At 44.4% G+C, this 22,924-nt stretch overlaps 2 protein-coding genes across 8 annotated transcripts; one reads left to right on the top strand and one right to left on the bottom strand.

Annotated features, from left to right (window-relative positions):
* Positions 1-6,478: 6,478 nt before the first annotated feature.
* Positions 6,479-19,564, bottom strand: LOC147052343 (uncharacterized). Of its 2 annotated transcripts, XM_085917676.1 has the most exons (9): positions 13,295-19,564; positions 13,060-13,120; positions 11,272-11,607; positions 10,246-10,509; positions 9,619-9,906; positions 9,007-9,120; positions 8,786-8,847; positions 7,196-8,689; positions 6,479-6,921 (listed from the first exon to the last, which is right to left on the bottom strand). In XM_085917676.1, exons 2-9 carry the CDS (start codon positions 13,100-13,102, stop codon positions 6,892-6,894), a joined length of 2,631 nt encoding a protein of 876 aa, XP_085773802.1. In that variant the 5' UTR covers positions 13,103-13,120; positions 13,295-19,564; the 3' UTR covers positions 6,479-6,891. The 2 variants fall into 2 exon arrangements, with proteins under 2 accessions (XP_085773802.1, XP_085773803.1); XM_085917677.1 differs by having other exon boundaries at positions 13,060-19,564.
* LOC147052342 (uncharacterized) lies at positions 15,280-22,819 on the top strand. 6 transcript variants are annotated; one of them, XM_085917694.1, is made up of 7 exons: positions 15,280-19,728; positions 20,667-20,733; positions 20,861-20,959; positions 21,100-21,477; positions 21,613-21,852; positions 22,193-22,292; positions 22,470-22,819. In XM_085917694.1, exons 3-7 carry the CDS (start codon positions 20,875-20,877, stop codon positions 22,528-22,530), a joined length of 864 nt encoding a protein of 287 aa, XP_085773820.1. In that variant the 5' UTR covers positions 15,280-19,728; positions 20,667-20,733; positions 20,861-20,874; the 3' UTR covers positions 22,531-22,819. The 6 variants fall into 6 exon arrangements, with proteins under 6 accessions (XP_085773820.1, XP_085773818.1, XP_085773821.1 ...); XM_085917692.1 differs by having other exon boundaries at positions 20,858-20,959; XM_085917695.1 differs by lacking the exon at positions 15,280-19,728 and having other exon boundaries at positions 19,770-20,733; positions 20,900-20,959.
* Positions 22,820-22,924: the final 105 nt, after the last annotated feature.

Raw genomic sequence — 22,924 nt, 5'->3', positions numbered from 1 at the left:
TTTCATTTTGGCCAAGTTTGAGTTTCAAATATCCAACAATAAGCTTGCATGGGCTGACATTTTGAGGAAATCTCCAATTCAATGCTTCAAAATCACTGCGATGTTTCAAGCAGTGTCACTTGGCCTCGCATAAATATTAAAAATGTAATTTAACGACTTAATCTGTCTGAAAAATGTGCTATCAGCGTGTCCCGATTTGACGGCCACCAATGTCACATTGTCAGTTCATTGTGTTTTGTGCTTGATGGAGTGACACTTCTTTTTCTTCCTTATTGTTAATCCCTCTGTTGAAAGCCAGCACATGAACCGGTAAGCTTCTCTTCATTTTTTTTTTTTCTGCGACCCTGAAATAAGACTTTTTTTTTTTTTTTCCACGGACGAGATGAGTTTGTGTTAAGCCGCCGTGTCGCTGCTTGAAAGGCGGCTCACTCACAACTCAGCCAGACATGCAGTAAATTAATAAACAGACAGATAATCTGGTGTAGTTGACTGCTACTACTTGCTCTTAATAATCCTTTTTATGATGACAGCCATTACTCGTATGAAAAAGTCAACTCTCGTTTAAGGTGCGTGACGGAAGAACGTTTAGAATTAGACTCAAACTCCCGTTAAATGCGAGTCGAACATGCCTGTTGGCATTCAAAGTGCCTCTGAGTAAATCCAAATAAAGTTCAGATGCTCTCGTCGGCTTTTCCCGACAGTTTGGTTTAGTCTTTGGATTTTAGGTAGTTATTGTTAATTTTATCAAACATTTTAGTCCAGTTTGATTCATGCTAGTTAGTTTTTAGCACATTTGGTCAATCTTGTAACGTTTCTTTATTGAGTCAAATATTAGTAGAGTACATCGTGAATTTGAGCCTTTCAAGAAATAGTTTTATTCATTTGGTTTTAGTCAACAAAAACTGGGGATATTTTGCTCTAGTTTTAGTGTGGACAAACATTTCCCCTCCTTTCCATTGATTTGTCCGTTCATACACATTTTATGTATAAAAAATGGAGGTCAAAGTTGCTTTGAATTAGTTGTGGCGCAATCTTTGTGTTTTCTTGTTCATTTTATTTGGATGTAGAAGAGTTGGAGTTTAGGATAAGAGTTTGTCTTCACAAACTCGTACTTTCGAGACCGTTGTGATGGCGTTAAAGCGGGGAAGCGGCCGCAAATCTGCTTTGAGCATTATTATCAACGTGTTTGCGTCATTCGCTTAAACAAACAAAGCGCGGCAGCTGTTGATCATTAGCGAGGCGTGCTTTTATTTCAAAACAGGGATCTGCGTTATTTGCCTTTTTGCCACCGAACAATCACATCTTTCATTGGCTCTATTTTTAGTGGCGGCAAGTGTCCGGATGACTTATGACTGTGGAGTTTTTGATGCTGTTAGTCATTTCAGCTCCAATAAAAGCCGTTTGCATTGTGAAAGCCGGTCCCGGTTATAAATATTAAAGCAGGTGAGCCCAGAAAAGCTGTGAGAGTTTGGATCGACATGATAAAAAAATAAAAGTCTGGAAAGGTTAAACGGCGGGCAGGGAGGCGGGCAGATTATGACGAGGTTCATTGTGAAAAACATTCTCAGGATTCTCGTCAAATGGCGGATGATTGGAGCGATTACAAGATTACTTGGGATGGATTATGTTTAGGATGGGGATTGAATTTATAGAAGAGTTGAGTCAAATATTTTGGTGGGGTTATATTTAGCGTAGGCTTCAGGTTTAGAGTAGAAGTAGTGTTAGCGCTTCAATTTGGTTTACGGATACTTTTATTGTGAGGTTTGAAGTAGATTTGGACGGGATTATGTTTGGGGTTTTAAATTTAGGGATTAAAGGACGTGTGCAAAACATGTGTTAGGTGTGAGCTACAAGAGTTAGAAATGTTTGAGAAACGTTCCCGAGACACAGTTGTGAGATGCTCGTGTGAGACACCAGTGTAAGAGACACAATTGTGAGATCCAACACATGTTGGAGAAACACGTGAGACAAAGGTGGGAGAAACACAATCTCACGATTTGTGTGAGATCCAAGTAGAAAACACATTCAAATTGCGCCCGTGTGAGACACGGCCGTAAAATATCTATGAGGGATCGATCGAATAAGACGTATTAAACCGTAGTCACGGCAAGGAAATAAAAGTAATCTGCTAGAGAAGAGAAGTTGATAAAGCATCTCCGATGTGAGACGCTGACAGATAAATGATGATGACAAGGTCTCTAATGCAAAGAAATCCGTCGCTGCAGCTTTAAACAAGTCCGCCGCCAACCCGGGCGACAGCCGACATAAATTTGCTTCCACCTGTTATCTCAAACGTCTCCAGCCGAGCGCACAAACGTATTGGGAACGTATTATACAGCGCAAACTTTCCGCTGACTCGGCCGCTTGTGCACTGGCATGCAAATGTCTGATAGTTTCCCCACAAAATGTCATCGGCTGAAAGACCTTCAACATATTTTACAAAAAAAAGCTTTCAAGGAATATAAGAGAGCAAATTAGGTTTTTTTTTTTTGTTGCTACAAATGGACCCTGACAGAAGGAATGTGGAAATGCCAGCATTTAACACAGTCACATGACCACGGCTGACATTTGGAAGAGCGGAGATCATCCTGCACTGCTTTGTCGTGACTCACGGGAAGTTGTCATGCATGGGCTGAACACGGTCACCTTCTGGTGGGTGCATCTTTGAATGAGAACGTGCGTGGGGGTTGTTTGATCAGGGCCGCGGGCTTCAGAACACTGTGAAGTGTTTTGCTAGATAAAAACCCACTTGTCAAGTGGGAACTCAAGAATCAATGAGATGATTTGCGGCGAAGCCTTCCTGTTGTGTAATGAAAAGGAACAGAAATGTCCATTATGTATCTGCCGGAAAAAGGTTTGACATTTTGTTTTTTTATTTATTTATTTAAAATATTTGGAAAAAGTGTGCTTCTTTTATTTCAAATATTTTATGTTAATATAGATTTTCTACATTTTATCTATGAAAGATAAGTATCTATAACATTGATATCTATATTTATTCTTACAAATACATACGTCTCACCCCATACATGCAAATAAATATCTGAGAATTTTTTTGAAAATTCACATAGCTGTTTCAATAATATTTTAATTTTCAAATATTTTTACAATTAAATTCCATTAACTGTAAAGTCATACATGGTCAATAATATTTTACTCCAGTCCTGGAGGTCGCAGTAACGCTAAATGTAAACTGTTTTACCAAAACAATAAAAAAATAAATAAAGACAAAGTAGTTTGAGGAATCTGGTTTTTTTTATAAGATCCAAAGTTGAAAATGTTTTAATTTCTCTTTGAGCCAGCACTCCACTTTTTTTTTTTTCCAAAAATTATCTTGTAGTACACAAACACACTTTCAGTCACGCTCCTGCAGAGGTAATGAAACAAACACTTTGATTTTGAATTTTCAGCAAGCATGTTTTGCTTTGAATTTCTCTGATTATTATTCCTTGCTCAGTGTTTCAAACAAACAATGCGTCTCTTTGATGCGCGCGACTTGAGGTGAGCTTAGGATCCCTTGCAAGTTTTTTTTTTTCCTTTTCTTTTAGTAATTGAACTCAAAGCAGCGGGTCCATCTGTATTCGTAACATTACTGAGGCAAGCTAAGAAAAAAGGAGAATGCTATAAAATATGACAGCAATAAGACACAAAGCAGTTTTTTAGGGAGGGGTGGGGGTGTTATTGCGTTTCTTGTTAAGTATTCCCAAAAGACGAGCGTTCACCTTCACCAACAAGGCTGTCGATTTCATTTATGTTATGATTGCCAATGATTTTATTTTGCAGGGAATGGCGAAGTTTTGACGCTGCACAGATGGCGATGGGCCCTAAGGGGGAAAAAAAAAAAAAAACTGCTGCAAGCGATCAATGGATAACACGTGGCTTCCCCTTGTGGCAGTTTGAGCGAATCATTTACATTTTTAGACATTCCAGTCTGGAGCTATTTACAGTTATGAACCGTCGGGGATTTCGGCGTCCCGCTCAAGGACACCCAGGCTGGATGGAAGGCCCCGCTTTCAACCTAAGTACTAAATTCAGGGTAAAAAAAAAAAGATAGTCAACTGCAGACCCATAAAGTCCATACGTTTTATTTGATGCCTTAAGGGAGAGGAGAGGGAGGGCATGTTCACAGGGTCAAGTGATGGACGCTTAGAAGAATCGGATGGATTGATTGATTGATTGATTGATTGATTGATTGATTGATTGATTGATTTGATATGCGATTTCGGATCGATTTTTTTTCAAGGCGATATCTGTATTTTTTTTTTTGTCAGCACGGCATCAGTTGCCATTACCCCATCAATTTGCCTCGCCGCTCGTCAGCAATATTTCGTCATTCGGGTTCAGTCAATTAAACACCAAATAAAAAAGTGCAGTCAAAGCTTCATAAATATTTTACGACCGCCGCGACTGAGTAAAAGCTCAAAGATTCAAAGTTGTGTGTGCGTTTAAATTAAACACATAAAGTGAGCATTCATCAATATAGCCAAAACAAAACCAGGCTTTAACTTGGCCTCCAAAGCAGTCCCGAAGAGGAGCCAGCCCCGGGTTGCACTAAATCATGCTGGTGGCGAAAACAGAAGCAGATTTACATGCAAATAGGACGAGCCGCGCCGGCGTTTGTCTCGTCGTTTCAATTGTTGCGCCTCGCAAACAAGCCACTTAACGGCGGGCGAACGTGGCGGCACCTTTGCCAAAGCCATCACAACTTTCCCATAAATCACCCGCGTTCACAACCGGGCCTCTGGCACACACCTCCGCTCGTCAAAGACTCTCGACTGAGAATCCTCAGTGGAGGTGAGAGCAGGTAGCTGGCAAGCTAGCTAATGATCTAGCTAATGAGCTAGCTAACAGGCTAGCTAGCATGTTCGCACATCCATCCATCCATCCATTTTCGGAACCGCTTAGTCCCCACGAGGGTCACGGGCGTGCTGGAGCCTATCCTAGCCGTCATCGGGCAGTAGGGGGGGGGGACACCCTGAACTGGTTGCCAGCCAATCGCAGGGCACACAGAGACGAACAACCATTCGCACTCACACCTAGGGACAATTTGCGGCAAAATCTGAGGTTTTTCTTGACTGTTCCGTCTAGGGAAGGCCAATCGATGTGTGAAAAGCCGTAATGACTCAACAACGTCACAATGAAGGCATGCTGAGGAGACTGCATGCAATCAAACAGTTATTCAACATTTGAGGAGTCACAGCAGCTCGAGAGCCAAAACACAGGCGGGTGGCTTGCGTTGTTCTAGTCCGCCCGCGCTTGACAGCACTTCTAAATTTAAACACGGGCAAAACACGAGCGAGCGGAAAAAATATAAGCAGTGCTCTTAAAAAGATCCTTCAAAGAGTTTTGACCTCTTCACCGGCACACACATAGCTGCAAACTCCAACCGATGGGTTTTAACTTTTTAATCAAAGGCTTAAGAATGTGTTTGGGAAACAGATGATTGATTTTAAAGGGAGAATGCGGTCGAGTTTTAAAGCCGTTTCAAATTTGTGCTTCTTGGTTTGTTCACGGCTTCGATTGAGATTTTGTATTATGTTCTAAAAAATCAATACGGTCCTTCGATTGTACTAGAAAAAACGAGGTGAGCTGCTATTATAATTCACAAAGAGAACAAATGGTGAATTCATGGAATTTACGTGTGCAGTGTAAACAGAGTTTTATTGTTTACTCATAATCATAAACGATATGCAGCGTTTGCGTTCATGTTCTACTTTGGCACGTTCGACTTTGTTCTTGCCACTATAAAAACACGATGAAATATAATCTCGACAGCCGCAAGCTAAATAAAACATTCCGAAGCACATACCTGAGTAAAGAAAATTCAACAATCAATAAATAGCTCAAGTAATAATGACATTCCTTCATGATGACGACCCTGGTACGAGACAGTAAAAGACGAGCCCGGGCCAGGCCGGGCCGGGCCGGGCCGCTCTCGTCTCTTTTGTGCTGACCTCACTCATGCATGGCTGCGATTACTTCCCCAACTCATTTAAGTCGCATAAAAGCCTTTAATTAATAAGCGGCCGTCCAATTGCGGGATCCCCTTCATGGTTAGCCGAGCGTCGCTTCCCCGACTCCGTCGAGGCCGATCCTCTTAATTGAGAAGTGTCGCGATGAGCATCCGTAAACAGAAGGTGCAAAATAAACACTGCATTGGGCCGTCAGACAGACCCTTATCACTGATTTGATATCCTGTAAATTGTTTTTTTTTTTTTTTAGCCAGGTAGTCTTTGACCAATTAGGCCTTATTAACACCTATGAAACAAACAAACAAATGTTTAAACACATTGGCAGGTTGTAAGTGCAAATTATCAACTGGCACTATATAAATAGTGTCACTAATTATCAAGTTGTTTCCCATTAAGAGGAAATAAAACAAATCACCTGATTAAAAAAAAAAAGTAAAAACTACAATGGTAAATTCAGGAATCTCACCTAAAATGCTTTTTTTTTTTTTAAATGTAAACCCAATCAATTGTTAGGGCAGTAACCACAACGAGGCTTTTTTAGATTTACCCTCTAACCAGCTGTTTCAGCCAATCAAAAACCAGGAAAAAAGGCATTTATGGAAAAGAGGAAAATAAAATCATACCAATTGTTTAAAAAGTGCTCCATACGTTCTATTTTCAATGGTGAGACTCGAACTGCACTGCAGTACATTTCGTCTTGTTTAAAAGATGATTCACGACAGCTTCGTCTAAAATGTGACGCATTGCTTAATGGAGGCTTGTTTTTGTTTTGTTTCTTCAAACATCTTTAGGACCAAGTAACCTTTGTTGTTGTTGTTTGGGCGTTTTTGCTAGCTCCCATTTGTCAGCTGTTTGTTTGAGCGGCGAGACGAGACGAGGCGAAGCGAAGGAGTGCGACTCGTCTCGTCGACATCTGTCATCACCTCGGCCTCCTTCGGTGAGCCTGATGCTGGAGACACAAACGCTTTATTGTTGACACGCAACAAGCAGATAGAAGAACAGCAGCAAGAAGAATCGCGAAGGACAACGAGCAGCTTAAAAGCTGTCAAAAGATGAACGTGATGTTTTTTTGGGGGGTTTTCAACATCATGGTGAAAATATGAGGTGCTTGAATTTTGGTCTACTCTCCAATGTTGGGATGAAATATGAGGAATTACGAAGAACTTTTATACTTTTTAACATTTACGTAGAAGCGAATTTGAGAACAATTGAAAACAACTCACCTGCTGTTGGTGGGCGGCATGACCGTGGGCGGCTTGGCCGTGGACGGTCCGGCCGTGGACGGTCCGGCCGTGGGCAGCGTGACCTCGGGTGTGAGCATGGCCACTCGCGTGCTGATGCTGCCCGCCATGTCCAGAGCGATGCTTCTTGGATTTATGACCAGCGTGAGCCCTGGGAAGGCTCTGGAACTGAGTGAGCGGGATAACGGGCGGAGGCGTGGGCGCTCGCGGACCCGCGGGCGCCAGAGTCGGTTGAGCTCGGGGCACGGGGTGAAACAGTGCTGCTTGGGTTTGCTGTCTCCGGTTCTGGAAGACTTTTGCGCTCTCTGTGTGGGATTTAAGTGCCGTTTGTGTGAGGGCGCCGGGTTCTCGCTGGTTAGCTTGGCGAGGTTGGCTGGCGCTGCGGGTTTGAGCCGCTTGGGCCAGTGCCGCCCTCTGTTGCTGGTCCGCTTGTGCTTGGAGGAGGCGGTTCGGGTCAGCCTGGGCCGAACTAAATGGGTTACTCTGTCTGAAAGTAGCTTGCTGGCTGACAAAAGGGTTGCTGCTTGTCGTGGTGTCCTGACTGGAGGAAGATTGGGTCGCAGATGGAAGCCTCGAGTCTTGCCTGGCTTGCTCCCTTTGCGTCGGAGGGCTTCTGTGCGAGTGGTTGGCGGGCTCAAGTTGCGGCACTCTCAGAGTGCGTGAGTCCAACAAATCAGCCGAGCGGTTCCTAGTCCGGCTTTCCCGAACAGAGGACGTTGCGTCTTCCCGAAAAGGATTTCGACTTCGCGGCTGTGTTTGTCGCAAAGGCGGATGGTCGGTGTAGTCTGTCGTGTCCGAGGACAGCCCCCTGGGGAGGGTCCCTCTGGGATACGCCGGCGTTCCTCTCAGGAGATCCCAAGACATCTGCTGGTGGGAGGAAGCGGCGGCGCTGACTTCCTGTTGGTAAGTCTGTGTCCTGGCGTTGCGCTGAGCAGTGTGAGAGTGTGCGTATCCGGTCGGGATGAGCCCCGGCTGAGCCTGAAGACCCTGAGAGGCTGACCCGCTTGGCATTCTGAGATTTGACTGCCCCGTGTCTGTTAATTGAGGCGGTCTAATTGTGGCTTCCTGCTGGGGGAAGGTGTTCAGGTTGACGTTAATTGTGGGCATCGGCACGTTTGGCTGGGAACCTTGCGGCAGGTTCAGCTGGACCCCCGCGGGCCGTCCCTCGCTTTGACCGGGACCCGTCTGGAGCACAACGTTGGAATTGGTCCGCTGAGGGTCCACCCGCGAGAAAGCCGGGTTGTCGAAGCCATCGAGCGGGTAGGAGGACACGTTGCGAGGAACGTCGCCAAGGAGTTCGGGCGCGAGACCGTTCCGCTGCAAGGTGTTAAGCTGCAGAGCCTGCAAGTCGGCGGGCCTCGGCTGCTGGCCGGCGTACAACCAGGCGGGGCGGCGGCCTCGTGGGCTCCATTGAAAGACAGGGGGGTCGGGATTCCGGGTCGGATCCCTTGCGAGGTTAGCGCGTGGATCAGGAGGCTTAATGTGACAGAAAAAAAATGAGACGCGGGTCAATGGCGCTGTCACACGCTGGTTAAAATCAAGAGCGAATCATCTGCTTTCTCTGTGGCTTACTTGAGGTTGAAGATTTGTGCGGTTCTTCTGGACCGTGACAACTTCACCTTGCCTTTGTCGCGCTGCAACAATACAGGCGCAAACGATTACTGAGAGCCAGGTACAAAGTAATAGCGGTATGTGTCACACATCAAATCTTGATTCAGGCTTTATTCAATTATGGAAGAAGTCATGAATATTTGTACAGAAACAGATGACGACAGACTACTCAATGTCCTCACCCCGTCTCCTCAGTACGAGACACACCAGCAGCACAATGAGCAGCACCAAAATGAGCAGCAGCAGAAAGCTGCCAATCACGATGCCCACCACTTCACCGACGTCCAGGCAAGTGTCTGGAACGCATAGAAAGACGCAAGTCATAAATGAGAGCAGCACCTACCATGTGTATAAGAAAATATTTTTATCCTGTATTTTTATGTTGTTTCAATGTGAGCCTCCAGACATGAAAAGGCTATTTAAAGTTTTGTTGGAAATAGTTAGTGTGGTTTTTGAGTTATGCTGGTAACAAAAAACCTGCTTTACCCTTTGAGCTTGGTAGAGGTAACAAACAAAGATAATGAGGCCAGACAGAACAGATAAGAAAGGGGAGAGTGAGAAAGGAAAATAAATGGAAACCAAAAAGATGGAAGTGTGTGCGTGTGCATATGTGTGTGTGTGTCCAAGTCACCGAATGACTTTGACCACATTCCCGCCAGATCAATCTCCCAGGATGCATTGTGTCCCTCTGCTGTCATGAAGACAGATATTCGGAAGGTGGGGCGGGGGCGGCGTTGTAAGCCCCACCGCCATCATTATTATCCGCCTAGAGGTCAACCTTGGTCATAACTCACTTTCCACGGACACGTCCGTCCCCCGCACCGACTCGCCGCCCGTTACGGCGTTGCGGGCGGTGCACGAGTAGCGGCCGCTGTCGTCCGTGGACGACGTCTGGACACTGAGCACGCCGCTGTCGGGCTGCGCCGGCGCCACCGGCTGGCCGTCGCGTTCCCAGGTGAAGAGGGCGGGGGGCAGCGAGTCCGACAAGCAGGTGAGGCGCAAGGTCTGGCCCGCCTGAACATCGGCGCTGCCCACGCAGTCTTTGGGGGCGTCCTTGGTCAGGACCGGGGTGTCGGGTCCGTCTGGTGGAACAACATGATTACAAATGTTTATAACTCACTTTTTTTGAAAGTCTCGCACAGGGTACTTCCCCCCCCAAAAATTGTGCTAAGCTAAAACACGACTCCATCGGCACACCCCGCAGTTGAGTAAACGAGTGTCTGCTCCGTCTGGTGCCGTGTTGAACACCAGGTTGTTATCGGCATCACAGGATACACTTAGTATTGATTTGTTTTCACCTCCAAAGACCAGGAGACTTTCTGTTGAAGGCGTTTTAGCACCTCTACCAAGGTGCTCATTTAACTAGCTAGCAGAAAAATGATTGTGGGTCTAGCATCAACTATTGCTTGCTAACAACTCACAGAAGACGGTGAGACTCTGTGTGGCGGTGCGGGCGCTGACGGGGTTGCTGACGGTGCACGTGTAATCTCCGGCGTCGCCTCGCTGGCCCGGGTTGATGACCAGCGAGCCGCCGGCGATGGTGATCCTGCCGTCTTCGGTGATGGCCTCGCCGTCCTTCCCCCACTGGAAGGTGAGCTCTGTTCCACTTGCGGTGCACGTTAGAGTGACATTGCCACCTTCTGTTGCCACTGAGGGCACCGTGAGGGTCACCTCCGACACAGCGTCTATTCAAGAAACACAGCCACTCCCTTTTTATTATCAATATATTTTCTTTAAGCAATCAAAACAATAATATATTGAATATTCAACTCTCTGTTGTTGTCTTTTATTCACACAAGGTATTTATTGTTGGATAATTTCGTCTATGATTCATCTCGCCGATTATGTTATTCAAAGAAACATCTTTCCAGCGGCCCCCGCTGACTGAACGGCAGACGGCTGGTATTTTCTGAGCGGAGCGGGCCAGACGCACAAGGACGTGACTTCGGCGCAAGCCCGCACTTAGTTTGCAAAGCTTTTCGGTAATAATTTGCTCCAACCGTCAGCGTGTTAGAGACGGCGATGAGAAACAAAGGCGCGCTAGGCGCCGGGAACGTGGGCTGATCACAATAGATGTCGTGCTGGACCAGCCTTTATGGAAATCAATGCAAATAGCACACGTAAATATAATGCAAAGTGCGCAATGACACATCGAAAGAGTGTGTGCTGCATATCAATTGAGTGAGGATGGTTGAAAATAATCGAGACGGCAGACATGAGTGCACAAAGCGTGTCATGATTAATGTGATTGCTCCGCAATAGGAAGAGAATAAAATTCAAAAAAATAAAAATGGGGGAAAACATAAAATAATAATAAAAAAATTGAATTAAACAAAAAACTATTTTAAATAAATGTTAAAATAAACAAACAAAACTAATACCAATCTCGGCTATCAAATACGATATTTCCTGTCAGACAACTGATGCTTTCTTTTGTCGGTACTTACCAAAAACCCTGAGTGATACCGATCTGGAGTTTGGCGTCAGGCCCGAGGAGGCAAGCGGGATGACCTCCACCGTGTACGTTCCAGCATCCCCCAGCTGGGCGCTTCCGATGCGGAGCTGCGTGGCCGTGATGGTGAGGCGCCCGCGAAACTGCGCCACTTCATTGAGTACAGGGGAGCCGCCAGCAAACAGGCCCAGCGTCACGTCCTCGTACAGCCACGTCATGGATAGCACGTCCGGCACGGTCAACACCGTGAACAAGATCTCGGTGCCGCTCAGCACCAGCACGGGGTCAGTCTGGAATTGGATCTGGATCGGGTCCTGTGCCAGCACCAGGACTGGAAGGGAAACATGAGGGCGGACAGTTTGATATTTCGAGTCGTTTTATCTGTTGTTGCTGTGGAAGTTGCATCTTTACAAAATGAGACGTTTGACCATGTTACTACAGTGGTTTACCTATTTTTACACTTGCAACGCAGTGTTTTTTTCAGAGTGTAACATTTTGATCCCAGATCCGACTATTTCTGCGATTACATTTGCTCCATTATGAGATGTGCAGAAACAGAATTAATCACTGCAGCAATTATACTGACCTACTTGTATAATTATAACAAGCAAGCAGTGTTCCCCGAGTGTCCATGCACGAGTGTGTATTTACGCAAAGAACAAGCACAATTCTCAAATGGGATCGACCCCAAAGTCCAATTACTTCCTATTTTCATAGCCAAGTTAATGACGCTGCATTATTTAGGATTTCAAAGAAGCTCGATTAGAAGAAAAGGTAAAACAGACTGACAGAAATGTCCTCAGACTGCGTGGTGGGCTCAATCACCATTTTGCCAAATCAATTTCCAATAGGCAGCGGGAGAAAATGACTATTTAATTAAATGAGAATGTCGGCGATTACGACTTTGAATTATTATCTTTCATGCATGAACGGCGGGCCCCGGACGAAGAGCAAATTGAAATGTAATTTCAAATTCCCCACACCTAATTTTCTACGCCCGTTTATTGCAATGAAAACACGCAGGGTAACTCAGACACTCTGCCTTTTGTTTGTTTTGATATTTTTTTTCTATGTGTGTGCGCCAGGCACTGTGTGCTAAACACTGCTACACATTTTGTTGGCATTATGCATGCTTTTACAGATATTAAACGCTCAATTTGAGGAAAAAACTCCTGCTGCTTGCCTTGATACCATGAAATTAATTGATACTTTTTTCAAGTTCAGAAAATGGAGTGAACAATAAGTGATTTTCTTATAGACCTATTAAAATAGATCAAATAAATGTTTTTGTGATTTATTTCAGGATTCGTTCTCATGAAAAAGTTATTCTTGCAAATACTGGGGGGTAAAAGCAGACATTTCTTAACTAAATATTCACATTAAAATCAGGTCTCCTTGGACTGGCTCAACAAGGATAATACAATATCAATGTCATTCATTGATTCTCGGTAATTACAACTATTAATTCGCTAAACCCGGTTTAAACTGTTAATCATCGTTTCAACAATAAATTTACAAATTTACGAGCGTGAAAGGAGGCATTGAATGCGTCACCCTAGGAATGCGGTTTCTCTGGTTGGGAAGGAAAACGAATGAAAGAAAGGCGACTTTGCGGTTTGAAGGCTTCTCCCCCACCACCACCACCACCACACACCTCATGTGGACGTGTTTGAAATACCACGCAGCTCGTCTTGTTTTTTTCCCACTTCACCGACTCAGAGGCCATTTGGGGTCTCATTTTGAAAGCTGGCGCTAAAAGAAAGGGTCGTGTTTTTTTTGTTACCTGCCAGTGACAGTCCTACAAAGAAGGCCACAAGTTGTCCCATGTCGCCAGTCAGGACACCCTGTGGGAAAGTGTTTATTCAGAAAAAAAAAACATTGTAATGACGTCCAAAAGCATTTTTTGTCATGCACCACATTGGAATTAATTCTGTTAACTATTAACTTCCGTGTATATGTCAATCACGCAAATAGACGAGCCTTCCTTTGGGGAAGGAATAAGTCTAGATTTTACTTACCCACGCATGTTGTCTTCATGGGCATTTTGGTACGTGATAAATATCATGCTCAGTTTTGGGATACAAAAATAATAATATCAACTTCCGGGTCGTCCGCCCCTACCACCTGTCACTGTTGCACCTGTTCTCTTAAAGGGCAAGCACCCACAAACTACGCGAGCGTCTCCACGAAACGTGGCGGCCATGTTGAACGGGGCAACGCTCCCGGCAATTGCAATGGTGCGCATTGAAAATACATCATAACGTGCTCGTTTCTTAGCCAATATTTATAAGCACACATACGTGCTACTATTATAGAACATCTGAAAGAAGAACCCGAAAAATAATAAAATATCTGAAGATGATATGTTTCACAACACGACTCAAAGCTTTAAAAATGTTAATTTAATGGCTTTATTGTAAGTAACACTAGTCATTTCCAACACTCCAACAATATTTATGAGTTTGCAGAAAACTATTCGAGCACCAAGCCATATAGTTGGGGGGAAAAAAGTAAGCAAACAAACAATTTGTCTACTGCAAAGCTGCACTGTAGGCAATGTTGACTGTTAATCGCCTTCTTCCCAAACGCTTCCTGCCAGCCGGCTGAGGCATTATGTGAGAGGAACAAGGTCAAAAGAAGAAGCTGTTCAATTATTAAAAGGCAGCAAGACTCCTTTGCTTTTTTTTATTTGCTTTCTTCAGTGCCCTTGGACGCGTCGCGTTGATTTCATGACAAACGTACAGTACATGGGAATGAATACGAGTATGATATCCAACAATGAGGTGAAATGAGGTGTTATCTTTGCATTTTTCATGAAAGGTTTGTATTAATTTATTATATATATATATATATATATATATATATATATATATATATATATATATATATATATTTTTTTTTTTATTTTTATTTTTTTTTTTTTCCAGCAGGAATATAATGGAGTGGTCTGCTCTAACATCAGGAACATTTCTTACGTAAGTGTTCAGCAATAATGCCATAACGCAAACGCTAGCTGTACTGTGTCTGTGCACATTGCGATCAAGGAAAATTGCTGCCTTGAAATTTCACACAAAGGCTGCATTGTGAGTTTTGTAAACGATTCTTTAAATAAGATTCTTTTGACCATTAAAAAAAAAGTTCGATTATCAAATGATTGATCATTTTTTTTATCTCATTTTGATCAAATAATAATGTTCTAAACATGTCTAACGATGTCTAACATGTCCTGAAAGTTCTCAAACTACTCCACAAGAATGATGACACTGAATTGGCAAAATGTGAATATTTCATCTCTTGAAAAAAAAAACTGGTTGCGAATTAGTGCGACTGTCTTGAAATTTCTCGCACACCACAAAGCGGTGTGTTTGTGTTGCCATGGTTACCGCGAGGCATTGTTCGCCCAAACAAAGTGGACAATCGCAAACTCCGGGACAGCATGCCTGCGCTCAGCTTGTGTGTTAGTGCCTCCCGCTGGTTAAAAGCAGCAATAATGGCGCTCAGTGGGAGGAAGAGCTGTGGGATTGTTCACGGACTCTGCAAGGAAGCCGACGCGTTCGGAATAATCATTGTAATCGCTCGTTTTCATAACGCACCCCCTCGCCGATCAATGATGTCAGGTCATGACGAAGTTTGCCTGTGTTAGCGCGTTAGCTCAATTTGTCAAGTCAAGTCAAGTCAAGTTTATTTGTATAGCCCTAAATCACAAGCAGTCTCAAAGGGCTTCACATAGACAATCAATTGACAATTATTCTCAAAGCATCCCCTGATCTTGGGCTCCCAAAAGGGCAAGGAAAAACTCAAAAACCCCTACCAGGGGAAAAATGAGAAACCTTGAGAAGGGACCACAGATGGAAGGATCCCCCTTTCAGGATCACCAGGCTGCAATGGATGCAAAGAGGGCACATAAAATACATCATATGGAAATCAAAAAGTGGATGTCCAGGCCAAAGCGAAGAGCTGTCGGAGGTGCCTTCGATTGTCCTGGCAGTGTCCTCTAGGAGGGTATTCCGCTGCAGATCCCTCATGCTGAATTGGTCCACGAGAATCTAGATAGCCGTCGTCAGCTTGGGTGTCACCTAACCACCTCCCCAGCCGGGGAGGGGTGGGGGGAGTGGGGTCGGGGAGAGGGAGCAAAAACAAACTCCAGCCGAATCGGCTACTACAGGTTAATTAAAGGCCACATCATAAAAATACGTCTTTAAACGTGTCTTAAATATTTCTACTGAGGTAGCAGTTCTAATATCCATTGGCAGGGCATTCCAGAGCTCTGGAGCCCGAATAGAAAATGCTCTAGCCCCTGCAGACATTTTCTTGGCCCTCGGTGTCACTAAAAGACTAGCGTTTTGCGAACGAAGGTTACGAGACGGAACATAAGGAACAACTAAGTCGACGAGATATGAAGGCGCTAAGCCATGCAATGATTTATAGGTTAATAGAAGAACCTTGAAGTCACATCTTAAATGGACCGGGAGCCAGTGTAAATTGGCTAATATTGGGGTAATGTGATCAAATTTTCTTGTCCGTGAGAGCAGCCTTGCAGCAGCATTTTGTACTAACTGTAGACTTTTGATGCTGGACTTGGGAAGACCAGAGAATAATGCATTACAGTAGTCCAGGCGCGACGTGATAAATGCATGTATAATAATTTCGGCATCACCGGTCGAGAGGATTGGGCGAATCTTAGCAATATTACGAAGGTGAAAAAATGCTATTCTGGTTATATTCTTAATGTGCTTTTGAAAGGAGAGCGTTTGGTCAAATATTACCCCGAGATTAGTTACAGTATCACTCTGAGTGATAGTACGGTTATCTAGAGTTATAGCGGTTTCCTTAAATAGATGTTGATAACGAGCTGGACCAATTATCAACATTTCAGTTTTATCTGGGTTCAGACGAAGGAAGTTGAGAGACATCCATTGCTTGATCTCCGCAAGGCATGCCTCAAGATTACAACAGTCCCACGGATCTGTCATTGATAATGGCATATATAATTGGGTGTCATCCGCGTAACATTGAAAGCTAATATTATATTTACGTATTATGTTCCCAAGCGGAGTCATATAAATATTAAATAGAATTGGTCCTAGTACCGATCCCTGAGGGACACCACACGTAACTTTATAGAGCTCAGAGGACGCATTGCCATGGACCACACGGTGCGTCCTGTCCGATAGATACGAATGAAACCAGCCTAGTGCTGACCCCGAAATACCGACACTACCTTTAAGACGCTCTAGTAAAATATTGAAGTCAACAGTGTCGAAGGCAGCACTAAGATCGAGTAGTAACAATACCGATGAAGTATTTGAATCCATAGCTAAGAGGAGATCATTAGTCACTTTAGCAAGTGCTGTCTCAGTGGAATGATTAGCTCTAAACCCAGACTGAAAAGATTCATATCGATTATTAGCGACCATGTAATCAATAAGCTGCTGCGCTACTACTTTTTCAAGCAGTTTTGCTATGAATGGGAGATTTGAAACTGGCCTATAGTTACTGAGACAGTCCGGGTCAAGATTTGGTCGCTTAAGTAGCGGTTTAATAATAGCGGTTTTAAAGGCTGTTGGTACTATCCCAGAGGAGATAGACAGATTAATTATATTTGAAACGGACGGTCCTAAGATTTGAAATAATTCTTTAAATAGTTTGGTTGGAAGCGGGTCAAGTAAACATGTTGTTTGTTTAGCCGCACTAACTAATTGTGAAAGCCTTTCGAGGGACACGCTTTTAAAATTTGAAAGGGTTATTGCATGATCGTTGGCGCCGGTAATCGGCGGTCCCGACTGAGTGATCGGAATGGTCATCTTGATCTCATCCCTAATGGATTCAATCTTTCGAGCAAAAAATTTCATGAACTCGTCAGCCGAGTGAAAGGAGCCATCGGGGGTTGGCTGGCGTAGTGTTAGCTTTGCCACCGTATCAAATAGGTATTTAGGATTGTTCTTATTGAGATTAATGACCTGCGAAAAATAACGAGTTTTTGCTAAAATAAGCGCATCTTTATATTTCAGGAGGCTGTCGCGCCATGCCTGATGGAAAACCTCAAGTTTGGTTAAACGCCATTTGCGCTCATGCTTTCTACTTAATTGTTTAAGCGAACGTGTTTCATCTGTGAACCACGGAGTAGGCTGTCTACGGCGAGTTTTTAGACGTAGCGGCGCCACAGAATCAATGGCATTTAACAATGTAGCATTGAATTCATTTGTAAGATTATCAATAGAGCCGGTATATGAGGGCAATACGGCAGTTGCTGGTGGCAGTAGCCCAGATAGCGCAGTCGCAGTCATGGAGTTAATATTACGGCTGCTATAATTCTGATTGCTCTCTTGTCTTTGACTAAGAACTAAAATTTCAAATTTTATTAAGTAGTGATCAGACAAAACAGTAGTGTAAGGCAGTACTGTTATATTAGAGGTTGCCAGTCCTCGGGATAATACCAAATCTAAGGTATTACCATTCTTGTGCGTTGCTACCTGTACGGCTTGCGTAAAACCAAACGTATCAATTAGAGTCTGAAACGCCGAAGTAAGTGGCTCTGACGGTAAATTCATGTGGACGTTAAAATCGCCCATGATTATTATATTATCCGCGTTCGTCACTAGATCAGCCACGAATTCTGAAAATTCATCCAGGAAGCTAGCGTAAGCCCCAGGTGGACGGTAAATAACAGCAAGATAAAATGACGGTAAAGCGGTGGATCGGACAGTGAGAACTTCAAATGTTTTAAATATGTTAATCGAACGAGGCGTAAATCTAAGATCGGAATTTGAGATGAGGGCAACACCCCCACCCTTTTTTCGAGGACGCGCCACATGCGAGCTCACAAAATTTGGAGGCGAGGCCTCATTAAGCGGTAGCAGGTCATTAGGTTTTAACCAGGTCTCGCAAAGACCAAATATATTTAGATTATGTTCCGTGATGAGGTCATTAACGAGAACCGCTTTTGTATGAAGCGATCTAATATTCATAAAGCCAAGTTTAAGTGTAATCGGTTGGTCAGGGTTTGTATTTATCGGAGGAGTTTTGAACGAAATGAAAGTGAGGTTGTGTTCTCTAGGCCTGACATCACCTCTCAATTGTTTATTCGCGCGGTGGGACGATACGACCGTAGGAATTTGATAGTAAATATTTGGTACACACGTAATATTATCTGAAACAGTCACCATATCATCAGCTATACTGGTCGGGGTGGAGCTTTTGGATTTGTCTGCCACCTCAGTAGAAAGCGCGATCATGTGGACTGTAGCACTATTCAAACTGTTACGCTTTAGTCTACACAAGGAGCTATGTGCATGCTGGAAGTCTAGCCTAGCGCTAGTTAACTTTAACTTAACTGACTCCAAACCCATCCTGACAGGTGGTCTAATCACCTGTGATCCGGCCTGCTCTAAGGTGACCTGTCATGAGTGGCTCAAACAGTAATCTATATTTCTAGAAAGAGTGAAGGCGCCTTCACGGTTAGGATGAAGGCCGTCCTTCCTCAGCAGGTCGGGGCGGCCCCAGAAGGAGGGCCAGTTATCTATGAAATACAGTCCCTGCTTTTTACAGAACCCAGCCATCCATCGATTAAGGGAGACTAATCTACTAAACCTCTCATCAGAGCCTCTCCCAGGCAGGGGGCCAGAGACAAATACTCGATGCCGACTCATCTTTCTGGCGAGATCACAAGTCCTCGCTATGTTTCTCTTTGTGATCTCAGATTGCCTCATCCTAACATCATTGGCGCCGACGTGTATCACTATATCAGAGTAGCTAGTGTTGTTGGAACTACGCTGTTGACTAGTCCTATTGCGAGTCAGCTCCCTAAGATTAGCTTCTATGTCGGGTGCTCTGCCCCCAGGAATACACATTACCGTGGCTGGATTTTTAAGCGTGATATTTCGGGTAATGGAGTCACCTATGACCAAGGTGCGAGGGCCAGTAGACCGAGATGACTTTGGACGGCTATGCGTCTTACCTGGCTCATCGCGATTAGCAAGCCGCTTGGGGCTAATGCTAACGGGGCTAGCGGGCTGACTACAGTCCGCGACTGTGTCCGCCACATCTACTATTATCGCACTATTCTGCTCTAACTGGCGGACACGTCCCTCTAGCAGGGACAACCTCTCTAAAAGAAGGGTGCAGTTGGTGCACGAAGCAGTACAAACCTCTTGTTCCGCAGACATACTTCCGCGTCCGATGATCGACGGTAGACAAACGGCCACCACAGCAGCACAGCAGCAACCCGGAAGCAGCTCAGGCGACCGTTTGTTTGCTGTGCTTTCAGAGAGCTGTGTCAAAATCGGGCATCATAATATTTGAAATGTGGCTGCTGAACTGCAAAATGTGGCTGTCACTCGTGATTTCACGCTCAGCTCGTACCACGCCCCCACGCCAGATTCGGGTCAAAAGTATACAACTCCCACAGAAGATTTGAAGCTGAAAAAAAAAAGAATTGAACTTAAAAAAAAAGGTGAATCTGAAAATATAAAACATGCAACTGAAAAAAAAGACCTAAAATCTTGAAAACTAAATTGAAGCGCAACCTGGAAATAGTTTATTCAAACAAATGACCAAAGTTATTTTCAACTCGAAAAAAATAAGTATTTTTATTTTGAATACACTGTTTTATTTTTCAAGTTTTAAGCTCAGCACGTTTATTTTCAGATTCAAGTTTTTTCTTTTTTTTTCAAGTACGAGTTATGTTTTTTTCATGTACAGAACTTTTGACCCCAATCTATATTTCTGTCGTAATGGCTTTACGGAAATGTGGACACACACTTGTTCCAGCTACAGAAACGGAGACAATACATATTGTTCCCACCCGGGAGGGCATAACGAGTCAACAGCACAAAGAATATTATATGGCTTCCAAGTCCCGCATTGTCGCCGGTTTCCCTTCATAGGAACACAAAATCCAGCGGTGTGGACTAGTGGTCAAGAATGTGACCCAAAAGTATCATAATCACAGCTGCTTACAAAAATCTGTGAGAAATGTCAGGTTAAACAGGCAGATGACTATCAAAAATCTAATTAAAATGATCAATCAAAGAAAAAACAATTAGGCAAATTAGTGTTAATCATAATCTATCTAAATCTAATATTTGGAAGTCTAGTTGAGTCTAACCGGCTTGAAATTGGCTGACGGAGACGCAATCATTACTTTTGAGACTTTTCTCTGAGCTTTTGCCGCTTTTGGAGGAGCGCTCATTTTAACAATAGAGATGTCCAGTCGGCGGTCAGAGGAAGCTTGTAGTGTACAGGAAAAAGAGGTGGAGTCCAGCGTTGAGGAAACAACTTGAAAACAAGCTGACGCCTCTCTCGCTCGGACTGTGGAACCTGATCACGATCTTGCCATCTCTGCGGTATCTCTAACTACGCGCTGAGATTATTTCACTTGGCTCTTTTAAGGGACATTGGCAGCTAACTGCAGCGCGCCTTGATCGTCTTGAAGGCCAAGAAAAAACATTTTGGGAAGGTGGGTGAGTTATGCGCTCAGTGGCTTCATCTAGTGGTGAGCCTGTGGAAGTAGTTTTTGTTTTCCTATGTGATACTGAAACAATTTCTCAGAATATCTATCCCATCTATATCTACATGCACAGTAGTGGTGTACGTTGAAATGTGCACGTGTGCGTCTACATCAGCTGGCGTCATGGCTCTACTGGACTTCCTGTGCTGGAGAGCTGCCACACTACTGCTCCTGTGTAAGTGATATATTGCTTGTTTTGCTCCTGATGACTATTGTCCGGTGTTCTGGACGTCATGTTACAGGCATACTTAATTTGCTCCACCCTGTTTGCCCGTCATCATCATTTTGTGACATGATGTTCCTTCATGTGTGTAGTTGCAACTGGGCTGGACTGCATATCGGTGCACTTCCCCAACGATGAGCCCATGTATGTCATCCCGGATTCTACCTTGGTCCTCCGCACCCACATCCAGTACGGTTCTTCGGACGAGCTGACGGGCATCACCTGGGAGCGGCGGCCCGAGAGCGGCGCCCCCGATGGGCGGACCGCGCTGGCCACCTGCCCCGGTGGGAGCCCCCCACAACCTGTCCAGTGCAAAGTCACCCAGCCCAACGTACGTGCCACCCTAGAGGAGCAGGCCAGCGTCTTGCACGTTAGCCATTTCGCTAAAGCTGACGCGGGAATCTACGCCGTCACCGTGACGAGCAAGGCCGGACAATCCAGCACGGCGCTCGTTATCGTCCGAGAATACGGTGAGTCATCATTGCGACATTTTTCAAAATAGATTTTGATTGATGGTGCGCTTCATTTCTCATTTCTTTTCTCTGATGAAAAGTGGCAAATCCAACCTGACCTTTTGAACCTTTGTGTTTACGCGGGCGGCGCAGAGGCGGTGCACCACGTGTCGGTGAGCATCAACGTGTCGCACTCGTCGCTGGTGTGCGGCGAGGCGTGGGGCACGGAGCCTCAGTTTAGTTGGCTGCACGAGCGCAACGCCGTCACCGGTAGCGTGGGCCGCTTATCCCCCGACGGCGCCACCCTGGTGGTCACCAAGGTGCCCATTTGTGGCCACTTCACCTGCGTGGTCAGCAACAAGCTGGGCTATAGCTCTGCTACCTACACGGCCGGTACGGGAACATCTTTTCAATTCAGAGTGAAGACGAGTGTTGGCAATGGAAAATATCAAAACAATTTTAACCGTCAGACGTGATGGGGCTTTGATTATGAATATGTTCTTGTCATGTTATAATGTGAAAAAAAAAAATAGGTTGATTTTGAAAGAGGTCATTTAGGCTGATTAATTGGTCAGGTCTTGCTGACCTGATGGTGACTGGAAAAGTGGCGGCAATCCAATTTAGTCCTTCCTTTCATTCATCCCATCCTTGTTTTGTTCCTCCCTTCCTTCCAACCAATCTGAACAGCCATGTTCATTTTTATTTTTTGTCCCCCCCCCCAACTGTTGCACAGCACCTTGTGAACCAGGCGGCATCAGTGGATCGACGGTGGCTATCATTTGTCTGGTGCTGCTGCAGATCTTAGGAGCAGGCCTGGCATTTGTACTCTGGAGGTACACACACATTCATATCCAGTCCTAACTTTTGGGGTTTTGATGGTTGATAAATATTCTTTCAAAATTAAAACTAATCATCCAAGCCAGACGTGCAAGACGTAGCAGTGAAGGATTTCAGTTTGTTATTTTTGTGTTTGCTTGTACCTGCTTTCCTTTTTTTTCCCCCCTTCCCAGACGCTACCGAAACAGGAACCGAGGAGACAGGCTGCGAGACCATTTGGACGACAATATTTAAATGGCGCCAAAAGGGAGTACAGGAAATGTGCATAGTAATTGATTTAAGGAAGTTCTCCAGCAGTACTTGTTCCATAATATCACGTGTATAGTATTGAACTACACTGCCTCCTGCTGGGTCACATGTGAAACTGCGTGTTGAAGCCAATCCGGAACACTAAATAGAACACCGAAAACGCTTGTACGTGTATAACACACACCAAAGTAGAAAATTTCAGTTATTTTAAAAAAAAAAAAAAGATGCTACATGGAAATTCTCAACTCCTCTGATAAATAAAGCAGAAATGTTTTCTAAAGGTCTTTTGTGTTTGAATACATTGAGAGAAGAATGTTTTTGCATATTATTTAGATTTCAAATTATCCAGAGTGCATTTTTTTTAAGAGCGTGGTAGATG

Source organism: Syngnathus leptorhynchus, chromosome 8 (genome assembly GCF_054491065.1).
Source record: "Syngnathus leptorhynchus isolate UIUO chromosome 8, UIUO_Slep, whole genome shotgun sequence".
Lineage (NCBI taxonomy): Eukaryota > Metazoa > Chordata > Actinopteri > Syngnathiformes > Syngnathidae > Syngnathus > Syngnathus leptorhynchus.
The sequence above is the reverse complement of the archived record's forward strand: the minus strand, read 5'-3'. Positions and strand labels throughout refer to the sequence as shown.

Excerpts from the sequence above, each read along its gene's own strand:
- LOC147052343 (XM_085917677.1), bottom strand. The coding sequence starts at position 13,102 with ATGGGACAACTTGTGGCCTTCTTTGTAGGACTGTCACTGGCAG. Across the intron at positions 9,121-9,618 it reads GACGGACGTGTCCGTGGAAA|ACACTTGCCTGGACGTCGGT; the intron begins GTGAGTTATGAC and ends TATGCGTTCCAG. Across the intron at positions 6,922-7,195 it reads ATGCCGCCCACCAACAGCAG|CATCAGGCTCACCGAAGGAG; the intron begins GTGAGTTGTTTT and ends TTGTGTCTCCAG.
- LOC147052342 (XM_085917694.1), top strand. The coding sequence starts at position 20,875 with ATGTGCACGTGTGCGTCTACATCAGCTGGCGTCATGGCTCTACTGGAC. Across the intron at positions 21,853-22,192 it reads CTCTGCTACCTACACGGCCG|CACCTTGTGAACCAGGCGGC; the intron begins GTACGGGAACAT and ends ACTGTTGCACAG. Across the intron at positions 22,293-22,469 it reads CTGGCATTTGTACTCTGGAG|ACGCTACCGAAACAGGAACC; the intron begins GTACACACACAT and ends CCCCCTTCCCAG.